This window comes from Oryza sativa, chromosome 7 (genome assembly GCF_034140825.1).
Source record: "Oryza sativa Japonica Group chromosome 7, ASM3414082v1".
Taxonomy (NCBI): domain Eukaryota; kingdom Viridiplantae; phylum Streptophyta; class Magnoliopsida; order Poales; family Poaceae; genus Oryza; species Oryza sativa.
In genome coordinates, this window is record NC_089041.1 from 6,219,875 (window position 1) to 6,238,460 (window position 18,586).

Below are 18,586 nucleotides of genomic sequence, written 5' to 3' on the forward strand. Positions count from 1 at the left end.
ATGTGGAGGGGGCTGAGCACAAAAGTGTTGTCTACGTGGCACGTCACGTTGGCAGTCAAACATGGTCAAAGGACGATTGGACCAGGGGTGGTACATTAAACCAAGTTCACAGATCTAAACGTGTAATTTTTAAGTTCATGGACCTAAGTGATACCACCCCTCAAGTTTAAAGACTGGCCATGTATTTCACTCTAAAAAAAATCGGCTCTAACTTGAAGTGAGGTTTTTGACCTCACTGAACTTGCCATATATTTTAGGCAAATTTTGCTACAGGACATTGTAACTGTGTGTATTTAGCTCAGGACACCGCGAAAGTGAACTTTTGGGGGAAGACATCCCATAATCGTGGATATTTGCCGATGGACACCGCGCCGTCTCCTCTCCACTTGACGTGCTGACGTGGTAGACGGGAGGCTGTTTTTTTTTATGCGGTCGGACGTACATAACATCATATGAATACGTTATTCTCTTCTGCTTCATTAGAATCCGTTTGCAAAGGGTCTACAATTACAAGATTGCTCAAGCGATCCCATGTGGGCTCGGGAGTATAGACACTATATTTTAAAAGCACCACATGGATACCTTGATTTCTCAAAATTTACAATTATATTTTTATTCTCTATAAAATTATAAAAAAATAAAACTATATGAGTTCATAATGGAAGTCTATTAATATCATTTTCATATATCAAATACTAATATTTTTACTTCTATTAATGAAAATATTTCAAGTTGGACTTATCTATTGAGGAGGATTGAAATGATGTTAGAATTTCACATTTTACGCAAGTGTCCTCACTTCCATCGATTTGATTAATCGAACACTTATCAGTCAATATGTGCACAATTAACATATGGTAACGACTAGAAGTTTATATTCTCTGCCAAATCTTCATCTTTTGAGTCAATATCTCGATCACAATATCTCACTTATCGATTTCTCAACTAAATCTTCATTTAAATTGATCTTCAACCCAACCCAACACAAGTTAGTGAAAGAAAGGTAACAGAGTGATCACCATCCTCAACTAATAAGTGTATATGTTCGGTTGTGTTTTTCAGTTTAATTCGTCGGTAATATATCATTTGGCTGGATATACAAATTAAAGTGAGAGAATACGTGTACGTGGCTTTCTTTTAAAAGCATTCTTTTGCTTGAAAAGGGAAATTAATTAAATAGGTTGAGTGGTGTTGAAAGACATATACAAATCGAGTTAGACACGAGAGTGAGAGGAGGCAATGCTAGGTGATGCTTTACGATGAAAGAAATAAAATCTTTAGAAAGAATGCTTTAATAAAAAGTTCTTTTTTAAAAAAACTTTCGTTACGTTTTCTAACTCACTAACGATGGGCTAGTTGGGTACTTTAGCAGGTAGGGGATGTGTTCTTGTTTTGTGTTTGAAAAGTTTTGCTTCATATGAAAAAAGAGATTAAATGCATTGATCATGCATACAGGAACAGGAAGCCAAACGTTTTCATTTATTTCATTTAAGGAAAGTAGGGTTGTTAATCTGTATAGGCCCTTCTAACCCTAGCTCGAGGAGTGTCTTTTATGTTCATATCTTGTTTTTAACCAACGAAATACCTTCATAAGAGCACTATAACATTTTAAGAATCAATAAATTTTTAAATGGACCAATATATACAATCTTTGAATGGGATTTGACTTTGGTTTTAAGGTTTGGCAAAAAGAACGAATTGGCTCTCACTTGAAGAGAGGAGGTTTTGGGGACTCCAAAACTAGCCAAGGACAGCTTTGAAAGGAAATAAATTCAAAACACACGAATATGAAAAATATACCCTTAACCTAACTAAATTTATATTGAAATCACATCCACATATGTAAGCACTAGGATTTCATTAAATGTAGTGGGTGAGTAATCATACGCTGACAGCTCTATCGCCATACCTTTTGTGGGGCCAGTCAGTGCTGAGAGGTATCAATATGTAACGAGGAAGATTATTGTCTATCAGTGTGAGCTCGAGGGGTACCGACAGATGTTAGATAACAACATGCTCGATCGTCCAGATGTACGTTCACTGATTAATTTTCAATTTGTAACTTAGTTGACTGCTCGATCGTCCAGATGTACGTTCATTGATTAATTTTCAATTTGTAACTTAGTTCACTGCAAAAATTCGTAACTTAGTTGTCTGCAAATTAATTAATTAAAGTATTTGTATAAAAGAGGATATATACTATTTTTATAATGAAATGATAGAATAGAAATATGTAACAGTCCAACCGTTGTATAAAAAAGGATATATAATATTTTTATAATGAAATTAGAAATATGTAACAGCCCAACCCAACCGACGGGTGGGGCTATTTACACTTCTATCCTTGCTTCAAAGGCCCAAACGTCCCCGTCGTCCCTATCGGTCCAATTCACCTATGTAGCCACACGACATATAGGCTGACGGGTGGGCCCACTTACCCACGCCACCCCACTGCCTATAAAGTTGGATCTGAGAAATGTGTACTAAACATACTGCGAGGGTCGGCTCTGAGCCCACTAAACATACTGCGAGGGTCGGCTCTGAGCCCAACCAATGGACGGATACCACTCCACTTACAGGCTCTGAGCGCAACCAATGGACGGGCCTACGAACCTACTTATACTTTCGTCCTCGCTTCGTGTAAAAGGGTTAACCTAGAAGTGATATGATTGGAAGGAAGATGTCTTATAAGTTGGTTCCAACCTTGTTAAACTAGTAAGGTGGTACTAAACATGAGCACATAACTCAAGGTGGTACTAAACATGAGCACATAACTCAAGGTGGTACTAAACATGAGCACACAACTCTTATAAGCCACACAGGCTAAATTCTAATTGGACTGGGATATTAAAAAACCATACTGGCCTACAATGGTAATAAGCTGTCTGAATGATGATTTCAATTATGTTCCTTGGTAATAATAGTACACTATAATTGACGATGCTACCCAAAATTCAACCATCTCCGCGCTTGTTCATCATTTGGCCGGATGCTTTAACCGTGATTATCCTGTGAAGGTGAATAGTATAGTCCACTATCGGCTGCAATTTTTTCCATGTCATGTATAGCCAACACGATGGGCTGTAATGCATCTGCCATTTTACTTCAGCAAATGATATTTAATTCTTTCATTTATCATTTTCTCTCTCCTTTGCATTTCTGTTCCGATACCCATGGGCCATGGGGCGTCGTCGAGCAGTTCCTCCCGCGCGTAGAAAAACGGACCCCACTTTTTCTTCAAGGGCGCGTGTAGGCGGGCGACAATTTAGTCGCACGCTCGTCCTCTCTCTCATCCGCGCTTAGCACCAGGTCATCTTCCGAACCTACGTGGACTGCTTATAGCCATTTCTAGTTCTGTGCATGCTCTAAAGTTTACCCCATACCCACACGGCATGTATATCCGACTAGGTATAAGGGTACCATATACAGATAGAATAAATTTAGTAAAGGACTCGGTTGTTATGTTAACTTGTGTATCAAGGAAACATCCGATAGTTCTAGTCGGTTACGATTGTAATTTATCTTGTCCGTTAGGAACATGGGTTGTATCTTGTAATTCCGGCTCCTCCTCCTATATAAGGAGGGGTCCGGGTGCCTCTAGGGGCATAATTTTTCTCCCTGATCATACGATCAATAATACACTCGGCGGATCAATCCCCGGACAGGAGTAGGGTACTTCTCATCGAGAAGGCCTGAATCTGTATAAACCTAGTGTCTCCTAACCCATCTACTTTTCCAGCTTGATAGCCACCCCTTTTAGTATTGCCAAAATATTGTTTCGACAGTTGGCGCACCAAGTAGGGGTAGCGTCAAGTTCTTCGCCGATTAGTGCAATGGGATTTGTTTCGGGCATCGACGACTTCGCCTTCCCTCCCGGGCAGGCATACCGATTTGGCAGCCTCAACTTCATCACCGACGACTTCGACAATATTTCTCTTCTCGGCTCAGATTCGAACCAGTCGGGAGGGGATGCCATCTTTGCTCCATTATGTCTCCCAAACTCGGCTGAAATCTATTCTAAGACCATCTCATCTGAGTTGGATTCAAACCACTCGGATGAGGTCTCGTCAACTTCTTCGCAATCAAATCAAGGAGAGGCAACTTATCCGTCAATCTTGATGTGGCTTCCCGACGATCTGGCTGCTGTTTTTACTACAAGAGCGTCTTCTCCCCGTAGGTCCAGATTAAACTCGGCTTCGACCTCAGTTCAATCTGGCTCTAGGGAAGTCGGCGTGATACTTCAACGACTCGGAACTCACTACAAGAGGAACCCTCTTTAGCAATACATATATGTATTGCTAAAAGTCTCTATAAGTATTGCTAGGGTCTGCACCAACGCATTTAATATGCGTTGCCTATGCTGCCGTTGCTAGGATCAATTACAACACATAGACAACCGTTGATAACAAGTGGAAATAAGCGTTGCTACTTAGCAACAATTTTAATAGGTTTCAGCAATACTTATATATGTTGTTCCCTTGAGAGATGAACAGTTTTATATAATCTTAGCAATGGATATAATCAAGTTGCTGCAACATGTACAAATATTGTAATTTGAGCTATCCACTGTAGGTGGCCTTTGACCAATTATTTTGTCAGGCAAGAGACCCATGAACTCAAAGCATGCACAAGTGACAATAGTCCAATCAATCATGATAATCGATTATATATTAAATATAGTATTTTGCATTACATAGACAATCATCAGTATAATTCATGGCATTAAACCTTTGTTCAGAACATTAATGCAGAAAATAGAATCTAAAGTATATAAAAAAAACACATCTTGTTGCCCCCATTCTCCACCTTGCAGCCATCATCATTCCGTGACATGTACAGGTGACCTAGTTGCGTACTAGCAGTCACAAAATTTCCCCCACATCTTCACCCATTTATCTTGTCAACCTATAATAGAAAAAATATATAAGCATTAATATACCATTATGAAGACGAAAAGCACATCTCCGAAGTAAGAAGTAAGAGATAGGAACATATAAAAATTGCAGGCCACGCAATTTCAAGTCCTACAACATGACCAACAATTTTGTAGCCTTTGTATGGCCTAATCAAATCTTCGGATTTTGCCAATGCAAGATCGACATGAACCATTAAAAATTCATTTCCTAGCTCAACACCTCCAACTCTGCGTGTTGGATCACAGCTTACAATAGTGGCAAGAGCCACGTTTGTATTCCGATTTTTCCAACTTTTTAAGAATACTTTAGTTCCAACCTGAAGTGCATAATACATCCATCAATATTATCAATATACTTTAAGAAATTCAAGTATCATAAATAATTTCACAGTAAAATACCTCCATTGAATTGTCAGTGATAAAGTCCATTTTGCTGCACTGTTGTTTCTATAAAAAAAAATTGGATCATGGTTTGCAATTTAACCACAAGATAGAAAGAAAGAAAGACCAAACAGAGCCAATTATTGTTCTCCAATTCAATCATAATACTAGTGAATCATGCATGTTATAGTTTGAATGGACTGATATTTGTAAACATGGTGAATAAAAAAACAACCTTGTATGCACCACCAACTTTATGTGCATGTACCATATGGCTGTCCTGATTGTCAGGTTTCTTGTTCTATAGGGGAGGGCAACAAATTAGTGCTAAAATTATATATATTAAGAAATTTTACTTTCAAACTTTTCTATCAAATAATTTTTGAACTCAATAAGAAGTGAAAACTAACCTTGGCACAAATAATCTCCATCTGTTTCCCATGGTCATTTAGGCCAAAGGTTCGTTTGTTCTAGAATAAAAGAATACATCACATTGTCATGAACTATAGTAAACATTCATAGTTAGTTACAAACAATACCAAATAATATAATGCTATGTATCCATGATAACCATATAATAGGATGCAACCATGGTGAGTTCAGAATAAAAATATAAATTGAAAGACAAGGACCTTGTGTGCAGTAGCATGCTTGGTTGGTGGTGTCTTATCCTCATCTTGAGCATGGCTTTGTGAATTCTGTTGTCAAAGAGAGCATATATTCCCAGTTACAAAATAGTGCAACTATTCCCATGTATAAAACAATGAAATTTATGTATATTACCATCACAATGTTTTCCTGTTCAACATGACAAATTTCTTGCAAGGGACCGTCACCATACACTTTCTATCACAGTGGAAAATAAAAGGACATTAAGACCAGATTTTATTAAACTATTTAGACTAAAATGTTAGCAAGGTTTACCACTGTTGAATTGTCAGTTAAAAAGTCTATTGTGTTGCATTGCCGTTTCTGAAAAAATAGAGAGAATTTACAGTAAAAACCAACATGCTGTGTGTGCTATTTTAGTTGTTGTGTAGTGTTCAATAAACAGAAATAGCATTTTGAACTTGAAACAATTAGACTAACCTTAGAAGCAGTACTATACTTGTTTAGGCTTGGTCTAACAAGCTTGCGGGTAAGGTTCTCTTTGTTCTGCAATACAATTATTATAACTAGTAAATCATGTGTGTTATAGTTTCAAAGAGCTTATATCTGTAGACATGGTGACTTAAAGTGATGAAAAAATAACCTTGTGTGTACTTGTAACTTTGTGTGCATTCACCATATAGTTGTCCTGGTTGTCAGGTTTATTGTTCTACAGTGGAAGGTAACAAATAAATTTTACAAATCTATATATACATTTATATATCGAAATTAAACTACTTTCAAACACTTATTGACTATGGCATTGAGTTTGAAAGGATAAAGAGAGAACTTAATCAACTCACCTTGTATGCACTAGAAATACTCTTCCCTGGTTGCATAAGCTCATTATGGTCCAAATTTCCTTTGCGCTGCAATGGAATAGGTCATAAAATTGGCACAAACTATAATGTTCCAATTATTTGTTTATGTTTGCACAGGAAGTAATCTTCCTTTGCTTCCCACTGTGATTCTGGCCCAAAGACTGTGTATTCTAGAGTAAAAGAAGGCATATGATTATAATGAATGCTATGTAAATAATAGTGAATATATATATAATAATATTTTAAATGCAAAGGCAAGGACCTTGTAAACAGTAGAATGCTTGGTTGGTGGTTGCAAATTCTCATCGTGCACATGGCTTTGTGTATTCTATTGTAAAAGAGAGAAAATAAATGCTATTCCCAAGTAAAAAAACACAGCTATTCCCAGTTATAAGATGGTGCTATATCACATTACCATCAAACTGTTGTCCTGCTGATCCATAATGTTTCCCTCCTCAAACATACAAATTTCTTGCGAGGGGTTGTCACCATACACTCTCTGTCCATAACAGAAAATGAACAGAGATCTATACCACAGTTTATGAGATAATGCAGAAAATGTTATGATATTTCTTCCATAAAGATACATACCCTCCTTTTTGAATTAGGTACGTCATCACAAATAGCTTTTTTATTTGTAGATGCTCCATCTAAACCTCCCTGTAACTTCAATTAGGTAAGTTAGATGCATTCATTGGGTCACACACAAGTTCATATAATTTTTTTAAGACTCAACTCCCTTAAATTCACCTGATTCTTTTGTGCCTTTTCCAACTTGGTTGCCTTCTCTTTTAATTGTAAAAGTTCAGCATCATTATTCTCAACATGGCGTTCTAACTTTTCCATCTGCAGTCTAATAGCCATTACATCTTCACTGGAGTTATCCTCCACTGTAGTAAGATTTATATTCTGCAAACGTCGGGAAGTTGGCACATCAAGCACTTGTTTAGGCTTTGGAACTAGTCCAAGACCATGCACACGCCCAGGCTTGTCATCTCCTAGTATTTGGTTCAATGCATCTCCTTTCCAAGCAGTCTTTCCTTTACTAGCATCCGCTAAAGCTGGTTGTTCAGCTATAAGTCTCTTCAAATTATCCTAAACATATGAAAAATTAATACGAATAAAACAACATATGAGAATAACTGAAAAATATCTATGGTTGAGTGTTAATAGTATACCACATGCCCATTTATATTCTTGTCACTTTTGCGCTTGTGTGTGTGGACATAAACAACAGCTCTATGTGGGTTCTTCTTTGCAGGATCTTTTTGTCTCTATGGAACACATGACCAAATCAGTAAAGTCCTAATAGTAGCTATACATGCTTGAAATGGAAATAGATGAATACTATTCAAGACATGTTTTACCATCTCTTCTCTTGTGCGAGCAAAACTCTTTGTCCCTGCTGTGTGAATTGCCTTCTTCTTTTGGCAGTTTTTCTTATTCTGCTCACTTATTCTCTGTTATGGTCTCGTAGAGTTAGCAATCAAAAAAGAATATTGCATTGTTTTGTTTAGTACAGAGTTCTAATTTGTAAGACCATTACAGAAATGAATATGGTATATGTACCTTCGATTTCTCGTTCATCCAATGATTGACAAGAGCAATCCACTGGTCAGAAAGCACACCTTCTGGGACATTGTTGCAATTAGCTTCCTTAGTCTCATTCACATCAAAATACAAATCTTTTAGTTTTGCTTTATATTGCCGCCATCTTTCTCCAATTTTTTTTAATATGAACTCTTCCATCCGAGGAGCATAAAGGAATCTCATCTACATATAGCAACACAGAAACTCATATGGCCATATGGGGATATGCATAACATAATACAAGAAGTTAGCAAAAATGTTGATCTGAAAAGGAATTACCTTTACTTGCTTAAGTATGTCCTTTTTAACTTTTAGTTCATTTGTATTTTTCTCTCTCTTTCCTATTACATATCTCCAGTCTGTGTAGCCTAAGCTACACAGACTACCATTCCTAGATATCATTCCAAGAAATTTACCCAAAATTCCATCTTCTTCCCCTACCGCCTGATTGAGATCATTGCATTGTACCACAATTCTAAGCCCTTTCGGAAGGTTCCAAACATCTTTCAGTTTTGTCTTGCCACGTGTTTCAGGTGCTCCATTTTCAACTGTTCGGTGTTAAATTGCGAAGACAAAAGTGATCCTTAGTAATCAGGGATACGAGTAATAATGTCATTATTTGTTACCATTAGGACTATTAAACTTAGCAGTTACCTCGAACATTAATATCAACATCAGTATCTTCATTGCCTTCATCATCAATATCAACATCGTCATTAGTGTCTTCATTGCCTTCTCCATCATTGATATTAAAATCGTCATCAGTGTCTTCATTGCCTTCTCCAGAATCATCACATACAGTTTTTTGTTCAGATGGTGTGGCAAGCTGTGGAAGGGTATTTTCTTCTTCAGTCTGTTCCTCTGACAAATATTCCTCATTGCTCTGAACAATACGCCTTTTTCTACTCCTTGCCATATCTCTTGCACCCAAAAAAAACCTATCTGTCATTTATGGCATCGAAAGTATATCATTCTCATTTCAGAAGTAGGACTGTGCTGTACATAGTTTCAAAAAGAATAATTTCAGAATTGATTATACCCTGAGCCATTTTGGATTTGTTTTTGAAGAACAACAGAGTACTGTTGTCCCAAAAGTAATGCTATAATATGGATCTGTTTGTCATACTCACTAATTCATTTGTCCATTTTATAGGCCAACAATTTGAAACAAGTAATGGGTAGAAATAACAAAATTTAATTGGCTGCAAGGTAAAACTAGATCACATATTTATTGCTTACAGTTGTGTGAAGCCTAGCTGTACGTAGACCAGGCTCCTTCAGCTATGGACGGTCAGTGCATCTGACTCCAAACCTGAAAATACAACATATCAAATTGGTAAGTATTGTAGTCCTGGAAGGGAATTAGCCTCCATTGCAATTTGGCGACTCAGAGAGGTAGTAAGATGTGCAGAGGGAGGCAGAGATTCCGGGGCTTGGAAACATTGCCGCCAGCCGCGCAGCGTGGAGCAGAGCGAAGTGGACAGCCGGTGTCGGGAGGTATAACCCGCATCAATTGCAGTGCCCCGGTCACCCGGCACATCGGCTGGGGGCGTCTCCGGCCCGCCGCATGCCCTACATCATCCATGGGGCATGGGGGTCGCCTGCTCGTGGCTGTTAATCGGCAGGAAGGTGCGGCAGCAGTGATGGCTGGTACAGCAGCCGACGGAGCGGAGCGGTGGAAGATCTAGGAGCGCCTGCTTGGGGCGGTGGGTCAGTAAAGCGCCCGGCATCTTACCTACAGATCAACACCGATGAAGACGAGGAGGAGAACCGTAGAACGACAGGAGAGTTCGTAGGAAAGGGGAATCCCACAACAGAGGAAAGAGATTTACTCAGGGAGTCAGGATAGAGGAAAGAGATTTTTAGGGGCAGTTGGCTTGCTTTTCTCGATGGGGAAGGTGGGGGCAAAAAAAAAAGTTGGCGGCAAAAAAAAGAAAACAGAAAAAAATTGCGGGAGCAAAAAAAAAAGGAGGGAAAGAGTGGAGGGAGAAGAAAATAATTTTCGGAGAGGCATAAATTGCTAAATTCAGATCGATTTGGGGTTGATTTGTCCGTCAAACTAGTTATTTAAATTATATTAGCACAATCAAAAAATCACATGTTATTTCATTGTCGATCTTGTCCGGACAGACCGCATGAAAAATTATATATAATTAAATAACAGTGATTTAATTTTTTTAGCACGACCAAAAAACAAGTGTTTTTTCATTGTCGGCCCGGTCCGGACAGACTGGATGAAATTCGGACGTAACATATTTTGGTTAGTTATTTAATTTATCTAAGCACGACTGAAAAGACACGTGTTTTTCCATTGCCAATCCGGTCCGGACAGACCGCATGAAAAAGACATGTAATATATTTTTGTCCTAAAATATAGTTATTTAAAAAATGTTAGCACGATAAAAAACACGTGTTTTTCGTTGTCGACCCGGTCCGGACAGACCGCATGAATATATATATATATATATAATTAAATAACAGTGATTTAATATTTTAGGACAAAAATACCACGTGTTTTTTCGTTGTCGACCCGGTCCAGACAGACCATATGAAATCTGGACGTAAAATTTGTGTTAAAATAGTAGTTAGTTAATTTATAACGACCAAAAAAAATTGTTGACCCGGTCCGAACATACGGGATGAAATTCGGAAGTAACATATTTTTGTCTTAAAATAGTACTTATTTAATTTATATTAGAATGACCGAAAAGACACGTGTTTTTCCGTTGTCGACCTGGTCCGGATAGACTGCATGAAAAAGTGGCATAATATATTTTAGGTCTTAAAATATAGTTAATTAAAAATGTTAGCACGACAAAAAATTCATGTGTTATTTCATTGTCGACCCGGTCCGGACAAACCGCATGGAAAAGAGATGCAATATATTTTTGGTCTTAAAATATAGTTATTTAAAAAATGTTAGCACGACCAAAAAAATCACGTGTTATTTCATTGTCGACCCGTTCCGGATAGACCACATGAAAAATATATATAATTAAATAACAGTGGTTTAATTTTTTAGGACAACAAAAACCACGTGTTTTTTCATTGTCGACACGATCCGACAGACCGTATGAAATCTGTACGTAAAATATTTTTTTGTCTTAAAATAGTAGTTAGTTAATTTATCATAGCATGACAAAAACATGTGTTTTTTCGTTGTCGACCCGGTCCGGACAGATTGGATGAAATCCGGATATTCTTAAAATAAGTTTTTGAATGGTTTATTTTTAAAATTTTAAAATAAAAAAGTTCAAAAAATTAAAAAATTTCTGGGGCAACAGAATTTTTTTCCCGTTCAAGGAGAGGAAAAAGTTTTTAGGAATTGACACTAGAGAAGAAATGAAACGATTATGCATTTGCTAGTTCTCGAACTAGAGTTGTCAATACAGTAGAAGAAGCTAAGTACCACTAGGCTATGTCCCCCTTTATTTATTTTTTCACGTTAGCTGCAATTGAGAATGTAAATAGACTTCTCGAGGTATTTATATAAGATGGAAATTTAAATTCTGTTAGCACGACCGAAAAGGCACATGCTATTTCGTTGTCGACCCAGTGTGGACAGACCGCATGAAATTTTTCATTGAGACGTAAAATATTTTTGGTCATAAAATAATAGTTATTTAAATTATGTTTGCAAAACTGATAAACCACTTGTTTTTTCGTTGTCGACCTGGTCTGGACAAGCCGTATAAAATCATGATGTAAAATAATTTTTCTTTAAATAATTGTTATTTAATTTATGTTAGCACGACCGAAAAACCACATGTTTTTTCGTTGTCGTCTTGGTCCATACTGACTGATCGCATGATCAAATCCAGACGTAACATATTTTGTCCTAAAATAATAGTTAGTGTGGCCAAAAATATTTATATTGAAAAAATAAGTTTTCGATCAGTTTAATTTTAAAATTAAAAATAAAAAGTTCAAAAATTCTCATTATCTGGCCAGCTAAGAAGGATAGGGAAAAAAAATTAGGAATCGCCCCTAGAAAAAAAATAAAAAAAATCTAGGCTGGCATATTTGTTTTCCTCGTTATCTAGCCAGCTAAGGAGAGGGAAAAAATTTTAAGAATCGCCACTGGAGAAGAAATGGAAAAAAAACGCATTTGTTAGGATTTGAACTACAGTCTTCGATACGGCTGAAGAAGCCATGTACCACCAGGCTATGTCCACTTCATGTTGGAGTTGTCCGTTCGACTTACTTATTCACGTTAGGTGCCATTGACAACGTAAATAGTTTCCATTCACAACGTAAATAGTTTTCTCCAGGTATTTATATAGGTGGAAATGGAATAACTGAACACAATAGATGCAAAGATTATAAACGCCCATTCCTTTTTCTCATCATATAAACAATATGATATCCTAGATATTTAAAAATAAGATCTAACCACCAATTCTGTATATAACTAATGTAGAACATTATTACAGGACTTATGTATGCAAATAAAAAGTTGAATCGATCTGGCTCAATCACTTAGACAATCCAAGGAAATATACGAATGACATTTTCATCCAGAAAAGCTATTGTGGTGAAGAAGCCTTCATCGCAGTAAATCTCCATCCAAAATTACTGCCATAAAAATAAAGTGCTCCCCAAGTGAAGATATAAACAATATAAGGAAATCATTGATAATGGACAGATAGATAGTGAAAAACCTTCATAACCTCACCTTTAATTAGTTACCATGTTATTGACAGTTGTTCCTTCTATATCTCTTCGAATCCATGTCTGACCATCATGTGCACTGTCAAATAGCTCCCCAAGATTATTGACATGGTATGGTTCGCATTCCACATCATTCCATTCTTCGCCCAGTTCAAATACATCTCTAGGTTTCATCTTCCTTACAATAGACCACCCTGGATTTAAATGGTTTTCAATGTAAAACACTTGGTCGACTTGATTTGCAAATACAAAGGGCTCATGCTCAATCTTTTCACCGGTATGAATTTATTTGAGAAATTCACAAGTGTGCAGCCAAACATATCTATTTTCACTCCTTTTCCTTTAGTTACATCGACCCATTCACATTTAAACAACACAACTGAGAAATTTCCGTAGTAGTCTAACTCAATTATATTAAGTATCCTTCCGTAATACATGATATCACCAAGGACAGGGTTAGTATCACTGGCGGACGTGTAGCTCGATGTTTTTGCAGTCACAACAACTCCACTGTTTTGAGTCACCCTGTCATAACGCTTTGATATGAACCTATACCCACGGGTATTGAATGCTCTATGTCGTTTTGCTACCTCAATTGGTCCACGTGCCAGCCATCTAATATCCTCATCAATACTATCGATACCTCTTTGATTCTCCAACTGCAAGATCTACACCAAACCAAAAGATGTATTAGTTGTACTCATATTTGAAAAAGAGAAACCTAAATTTTGAGACTTACATGATCTCTGAACCAATCAGGGAATTGTTCATTTTGCATGTTCTCAATGTTTTTTGGAGTTAGCCTTTTGCGTTTCTTCCTTTGCAAATTAGCAGCATGTTCTCTGCAAAACAAATAAACATAAATTTGAAGCAAAACACTTACAACACATAAAAAAAAGGCTATGTTAGGACAATACGTACTTTAGATATGGCACTACAGCATCACAGTTGTATAGCACATATCTATGTGCTTGCAATTTCTCTCTATCAGTTAAGGAGTACGCCGATGGTTTTCCCAATGGTTTTCCTACTAGAGGAAACAAAGTGGATTCTTGCCTACTCATGGGAGTCTCAAATTGATCTGGTTTGTCATTATTCCTTGATGGTATGTTATGCTTGGTAGGGAAACCTTCCAAGTATCGCGAACAAAATGCCATGCACTCATCTGCCAAATATGATTATGCAATTGAACCTTCTGGACGCGCTTTGTTGCGAACATACGACTTCAATTTACCTAGGTACCTGTAATATACATACAAGGCACAAAACTAATAAGTTAGTATTGTATCATATGACATATGAGAAATATTATAAATTGTATGCTAATATATTTTTAGTACCTTTCAATAAAGTACATCCATCGATAGCAAACTGGCCCAACAATCTTACATTCAGTAGCTAAATGGACGACTAAGTGAACCATAACAGTGAAGAATCTAGGAGGAAATATCATTTCCATTCTACACAATGTGATTTTAATTGCTTCTTCCAAACGGTCAAGCTCATCAACATGGAGAACTTTTGAACATATTCCTCGAAAGTAAGCAGATAAGTCAAACAAGACAGATGTGACTTCATTGGGAAGAATACCCCTCAAAGCAATTGGCATCAATTGTTGCATTAGAACATGGCAATCATGTGTTTTGAGCCCATGAATTTTTCCTTCAGCAGAGTTCACACATCTAGATATGTTTGAAGAATAGCCATCAGGAACTTTTATATCCCTAAGAACTTTACAGAACAATTGCTTCTCACTTTTGGACATAGTAAAGCTGGCAGGTGGTAAGTAGAACTTGCTTGAAGTTCTTTGTTGTGGATGGAGCTCCCCTCTAATGTTCATTTCCTTGAGATCAAGACGAGCTTGGAGATTATCCTTTGACTTTCCTTCTAAATTTAGAAGTGTACCATAAATATTGCATCACATCAAGATTATGCTGAAGAAGATTGACATCCTAGTAAGGTAGTGTGAATAAACTACTTACTGCCTTATAAGTTTTTGACTTCTTAAAATCACCGATAGAATTTATTTCATCCAATACCGGACGCCCATAGTAAGTCATAGGCTCTGTACTAATCTCTGTGGTTCCATCAAAAGAATTTCTATCAAAACGAAATTCATGATTAGGTGGCAAAAATCGACAATGACCCATAAAACAAGATTTCTTCCCATGTGCCAAACGTTTGGACCATACATTTGGACCACAAGGCGGGCATGCAAATTCTCCATGCACCATATGTGAAGCAAGCATTCCTAAAGCTGGCAAGTCATTTATAGTCCACAGTACAGCTATCCTCAAATTAAAAGTTTCATTTCTAAATGCATCATATGTGGAAATGCCATTGGCAAATATGTCTCTTAAATCTTCTAGAAGCGGCTGGAGGAAAACATGAATGTTATCTCCAGGACTTTTGGGCCCAGGAATTATTAATGGCATTAGAAGATTAGGTTCCTTCATGCAGAGCCATGGTGGAAGATTATATATTACTAAAACAACTGGCCAGCAACTATAGGTAGAGCTCAACATACCATATGGGTTAAACCCATCTGTAGCTAACCCAAATCGTATATTACGAGAATCAGATGCAAATTGCTTGAATCTTTTATCAAAGTTCTTCCATGCCGGAGAATCAGCTGGATGTTGAAGCACACCATCCTCTACTAAGCGCTCTTCATCATGCCAACGTGGGAGCGATGCTGTTTCTCTACACATGAACAATCTTTTCAGCCTCTCCTTTATTGGAAAATATCGTAAGACTTTGCTTGGTGTTGCTTTCTTTCTTTCTTTCTTCGTTAACTTGGTTTCTGGTTTTTTATCTTTCCATCTAGAAGCCTTACAAGTTGAACAAAAATCATCATTAACCTTCTCTTTCCAAAACAGCTGACAGTTATTGGGACATGCATGAATTTGTTGATAATCTAGACCAAATTTTGAAACCACCTTCTTAGCCTCATAAAAGTTTTTTGGCAATTCTTTTCCATTTGGAATTGCCATGTGAAGAATATCAAGTAGATCTCCAAATGATTTATCACTCCATTTGTTCATGGATTTCATATTGAACAAAAGCACTAGTAGAGATAAGTGTGATAGTTCACATCCATCCCATAAAGGCTTCTTTGAATCTTTCACCAACTCATAAAATGCTTGAGCTTCTAAATTTGGTCCATCAGTGTGTGTGTATGGCGAATCTGCAGAATCACTCATAGGCATGTCGTCATACACAGTCCTAAGTGCATCATTAATTAATTCGTGCATGTTAGCACGCATGTCTTCATTGTGAGGCTGTGGTTGTTGGTTCCTAATTTGCTCCTCTGAAGACTCACCATGAAAATCCCATTGGTTATAACTCTGAAGCATTCCATTGCACACCAAATGATCATAGACATCATTTTTTGAAAGTAGCATAGTATGTACGCATGTTTCACATGGACAATAAATCTTTGTATCCTCTAACTTATCTTTATATGCAAATTCAAGAAATCCATCTACTCCAGCTAAGTACTCAACAGAACCTCTAGGGTAGCGCAAAAGAATCTTGATGGTTTCTAAATCCATTTCGACCTATATAAAAAAATTTGATATTTCAGGTTCTTGTAGATAATAACAATGACAAGGAATTGTCTCTTATGATCATGATGTAGCAAAAATAGGGCAATTAGAAAAATACCAGTATAAAATCAGTGTCAGCTAATTTTGTCACAACCTAATAGACCTCCTTTATACACTGAAACAAAAGCTTTTACTCTGCAAAAATAGAGAAGAGTTAAATCAATTTACAGAAAAAACATCCAGCAATCTAATGTCAAAGCTGTCATCTCCAAGTTAAATTCCTTACTATAAATTACCTCTAGTTAATCTACAGATGATGACTCTAGAAGCACATGCGTTTAAAACCTATGTTCCAAATATCCGTTCGGATGAACAAGAAAAATCTGCAGGTGTTATTAAACTCAATCAGATAGACTCATGATGCAACAAACCTGAATAATTAAAAAAAAAGTTGACATTGACCTGGATCTGACACTGACCTGGATTTGGGGCCAAATGGGGAATCAACCTATGAGAAGTGGCTAAGAAAAGGACCGTGCTTGCCGTTGACCCGCTGTCGTCAGCCTCGGCCCGTCGCCGGCCTGCCGCGGCCGATCCCCTCGCGGGCTCACCGCCGCCGCTGCTGAGAACGCGCCGCTGGCCGTCGGTGTGCGCCGTGGCAGTGATGTGCGAGTGCGTGAGAAGAAAATGAGATGCGGTGTGGGAACAAGATGGGGCGGCGCTCTCGTGCGTGTTGGGTGAGGTGAGAGACACGAGAGGAGAGGAGAGAAAGTGGGAGACTAAGGTTGCCTGCTAAAGTGCTAATTTCACAGATCGTATTTTAGTTGTTATGATATAAACACCTAAAGAAATCATTTAATAAGAAATGTGATTAGCTCAGTTGGTTGGGTTGCGCACATTCTATCCTTGAGACCCAGGTTCGAATCCTCTGTTTGCATCTTTGCCCCCCTAATTTATTCCTATCAGGTATCAGCAGCTCGCTCAATTATTATTATTTTTTAAAAAGCATGCTTAGTCCAAAAGTTTTAACAGGAAAAAAAAGCAACTCACTTGATAATTTCTTTTAAAAAACAGTTCGCTAGAGGTCCGAAATGAAAAATAAATATCTCACTCGATTATTTTAAAAAATACAATAAGTTCGCTTATTCCAAAAGTTTTTACAGGGCATCAAGACCATTGCAACGCATGATATCTGTTGTAAAGTGGATTCGGCCGTTGCAAGATACTCAATCTCTGCAACGCATGTTCTGCAACACATATTATCTATTGCAAATTGGGCTCACCCACTACTAAGCGTTGCTAGGGTCGCATTTTGGCAACGCATGCTTAATGCGTTGCCAAGCATGTATTGCTAGAGGGGGGTTCTTGTTGTAGTGACTGTCTCCACGGAAGAACTAGATGGCTACCTCAGCTCTCCCGGCGTCGACTCCCGTCAACCAACCGAGATTCTCGACTATGACGACTTCGGCTACAACTATGACTTCAACAACTTCGACGACCTTGATGAAGACTACGAAGACAACTACACTCCTCTCTTTTTGGCGTCTTTATGGCCGACAACGAGACAGAAGAACAACGTCTGGCACGCGAGGCCGATGAGCTGTGCACATGATAGGAAGCCAAGCGCCGCCGGTTGGAACAAGAGCGGCAAACCCAAGAGCAAGCCCGACTGCTGCATGAGCAGCAGGAGCCCGAGCGATTGACATGGGAAGCTGAGGAGCGACGACAGCGTGCTTTGGAATCAGGGCATCGAGCGTGAGCTAATCAGACAACAAGACATCGAAGGCACATCAGTTTTTCGCACCCCACAGCAGAATGCGGTTGCGGCGATTACAATTTTGGATACCCTCCTTGTCGACGGGTGATACCCGTAGACCGGATATAGAGGGTATTGGTGTACGCTGGTACAAGGATCCACATAGTACGACATCGAGCAATCAAAAGACAAGAATTATATTGGTTCAGGCCCCTTGACAGGTAATAGCCCTAATCCAGTTGATGTGGGATTATAT

General features: G+C 38.0%; 1 protein-coding gene, 1 long non-coding RNA gene and 1 pseudogene across 18 annotated transcripts; all 3 read right to left on the minus strand.

Annotated features, from left to right (window-relative positions):
- Window positions 1-4,638: 4,638 nt before the first annotated feature.
- LOC4342716 (uncharacterized) lies at window positions 4,639-10,219 on the minus strand. 17 transcript variants are annotated; one of them, XM_066312102.1, is made up of 21 exons: window positions 10,091-10,202; window positions 9,595-9,667; window positions 9,010-9,275; window positions 8,635-8,903; window positions 8,335-8,538; window positions 8,133-8,225; window positions 7,944-8,039; window positions 7,516-7,860; window positions 7,357-7,431; window positions 7,181-7,264; window positions 7,028-7,093; window positions 6,748-6,813; window positions 6,549-6,614; window positions 6,386-6,451; window positions 6,221-6,268; window positions 6,080-6,142; window positions 5,929-5,994; window positions 5,707-5,766; window positions 5,532-5,597; window positions 5,315-5,362; window positions 4,805-5,232 (listed from the first exon to the last, which is right to left on the minus strand). In XM_066312102.1, the coding sequence occupies exons 3-21, from the start codon at window positions 9,269-9,271 to the stop codon at window positions 4,942-4,944; spliced, it is 2,334 nt and encodes a 777-aa protein (XP_066168199.1). In that variant the 5' UTR covers window positions 9,272-9,275; window positions 9,595-9,667; window positions 10,091-10,202; the 3' UTR covers window positions 4,805-4,941. The 17 variants fall into 17 exon arrangements, with proteins under 17 accessions (XP_015645589.1, XP_025882495.1, XP_066168208.1 ...); XM_066312103.1 differs by having other exon boundaries at window positions 9,010-9,297; XM_015790103.3 differs by having other exon boundaries at window positions 4,639-4,905; window positions 7,357-7,425; window positions 9,010-9,273; window positions 9,595-10,219.
- Window positions 10,220-13,032: 2,813 nt separating this feature from the next.
- On the minus strand, window positions 13,033-16,070 carry LOC107281718 (uncharacterized; annotated as a pseudogene).
- A 141-nt stretch (window positions 16,071-16,211) lies between these two features.
- Window positions 16,212-16,960, minus strand: LOC107281707 (uncharacterized). The gene is made up of 3 exons (XR_010742383.1): window positions 16,871-16,960; window positions 16,693-16,769; window positions 16,212-16,586 (listed from the first exon to the last, which is right to left on the minus strand). It is a non-coding gene; the product is annotated as an uncharacterized lncRNA (long non-coding RNA).
- Between the last annotated feature and the right edge of the window lie 1,626 nt (window positions 16,961-18,586).

What these genes read in the sequence shown, in the direction of transcription:
- LOC4342716 (XM_066312102.1), bottom strand. Translation starts at nt 9,271, where the DNA reads ATGGCAAGGAGTAGAAAAAGGCGTATTGTTCAGAGCAATGAGGAATAT. An exon ending in ACATACTTAAGCAAGTAAAG is followed by an intron (nt 8,539 to 8,634) that starts GTAATTCCTTTT and finishes TGCTATATGTAG; the next exon opens with ATGAGATTCCTTTATGCTCC. An exon ending in TACCTAATTCAAAAAGGAGG is followed by an intron (nt 7,265 to 7,356) that starts GTATGTATCTTT and finishes TGTTATGGACAG; the next exon opens with AGAGTGTATGGTGACAACCC.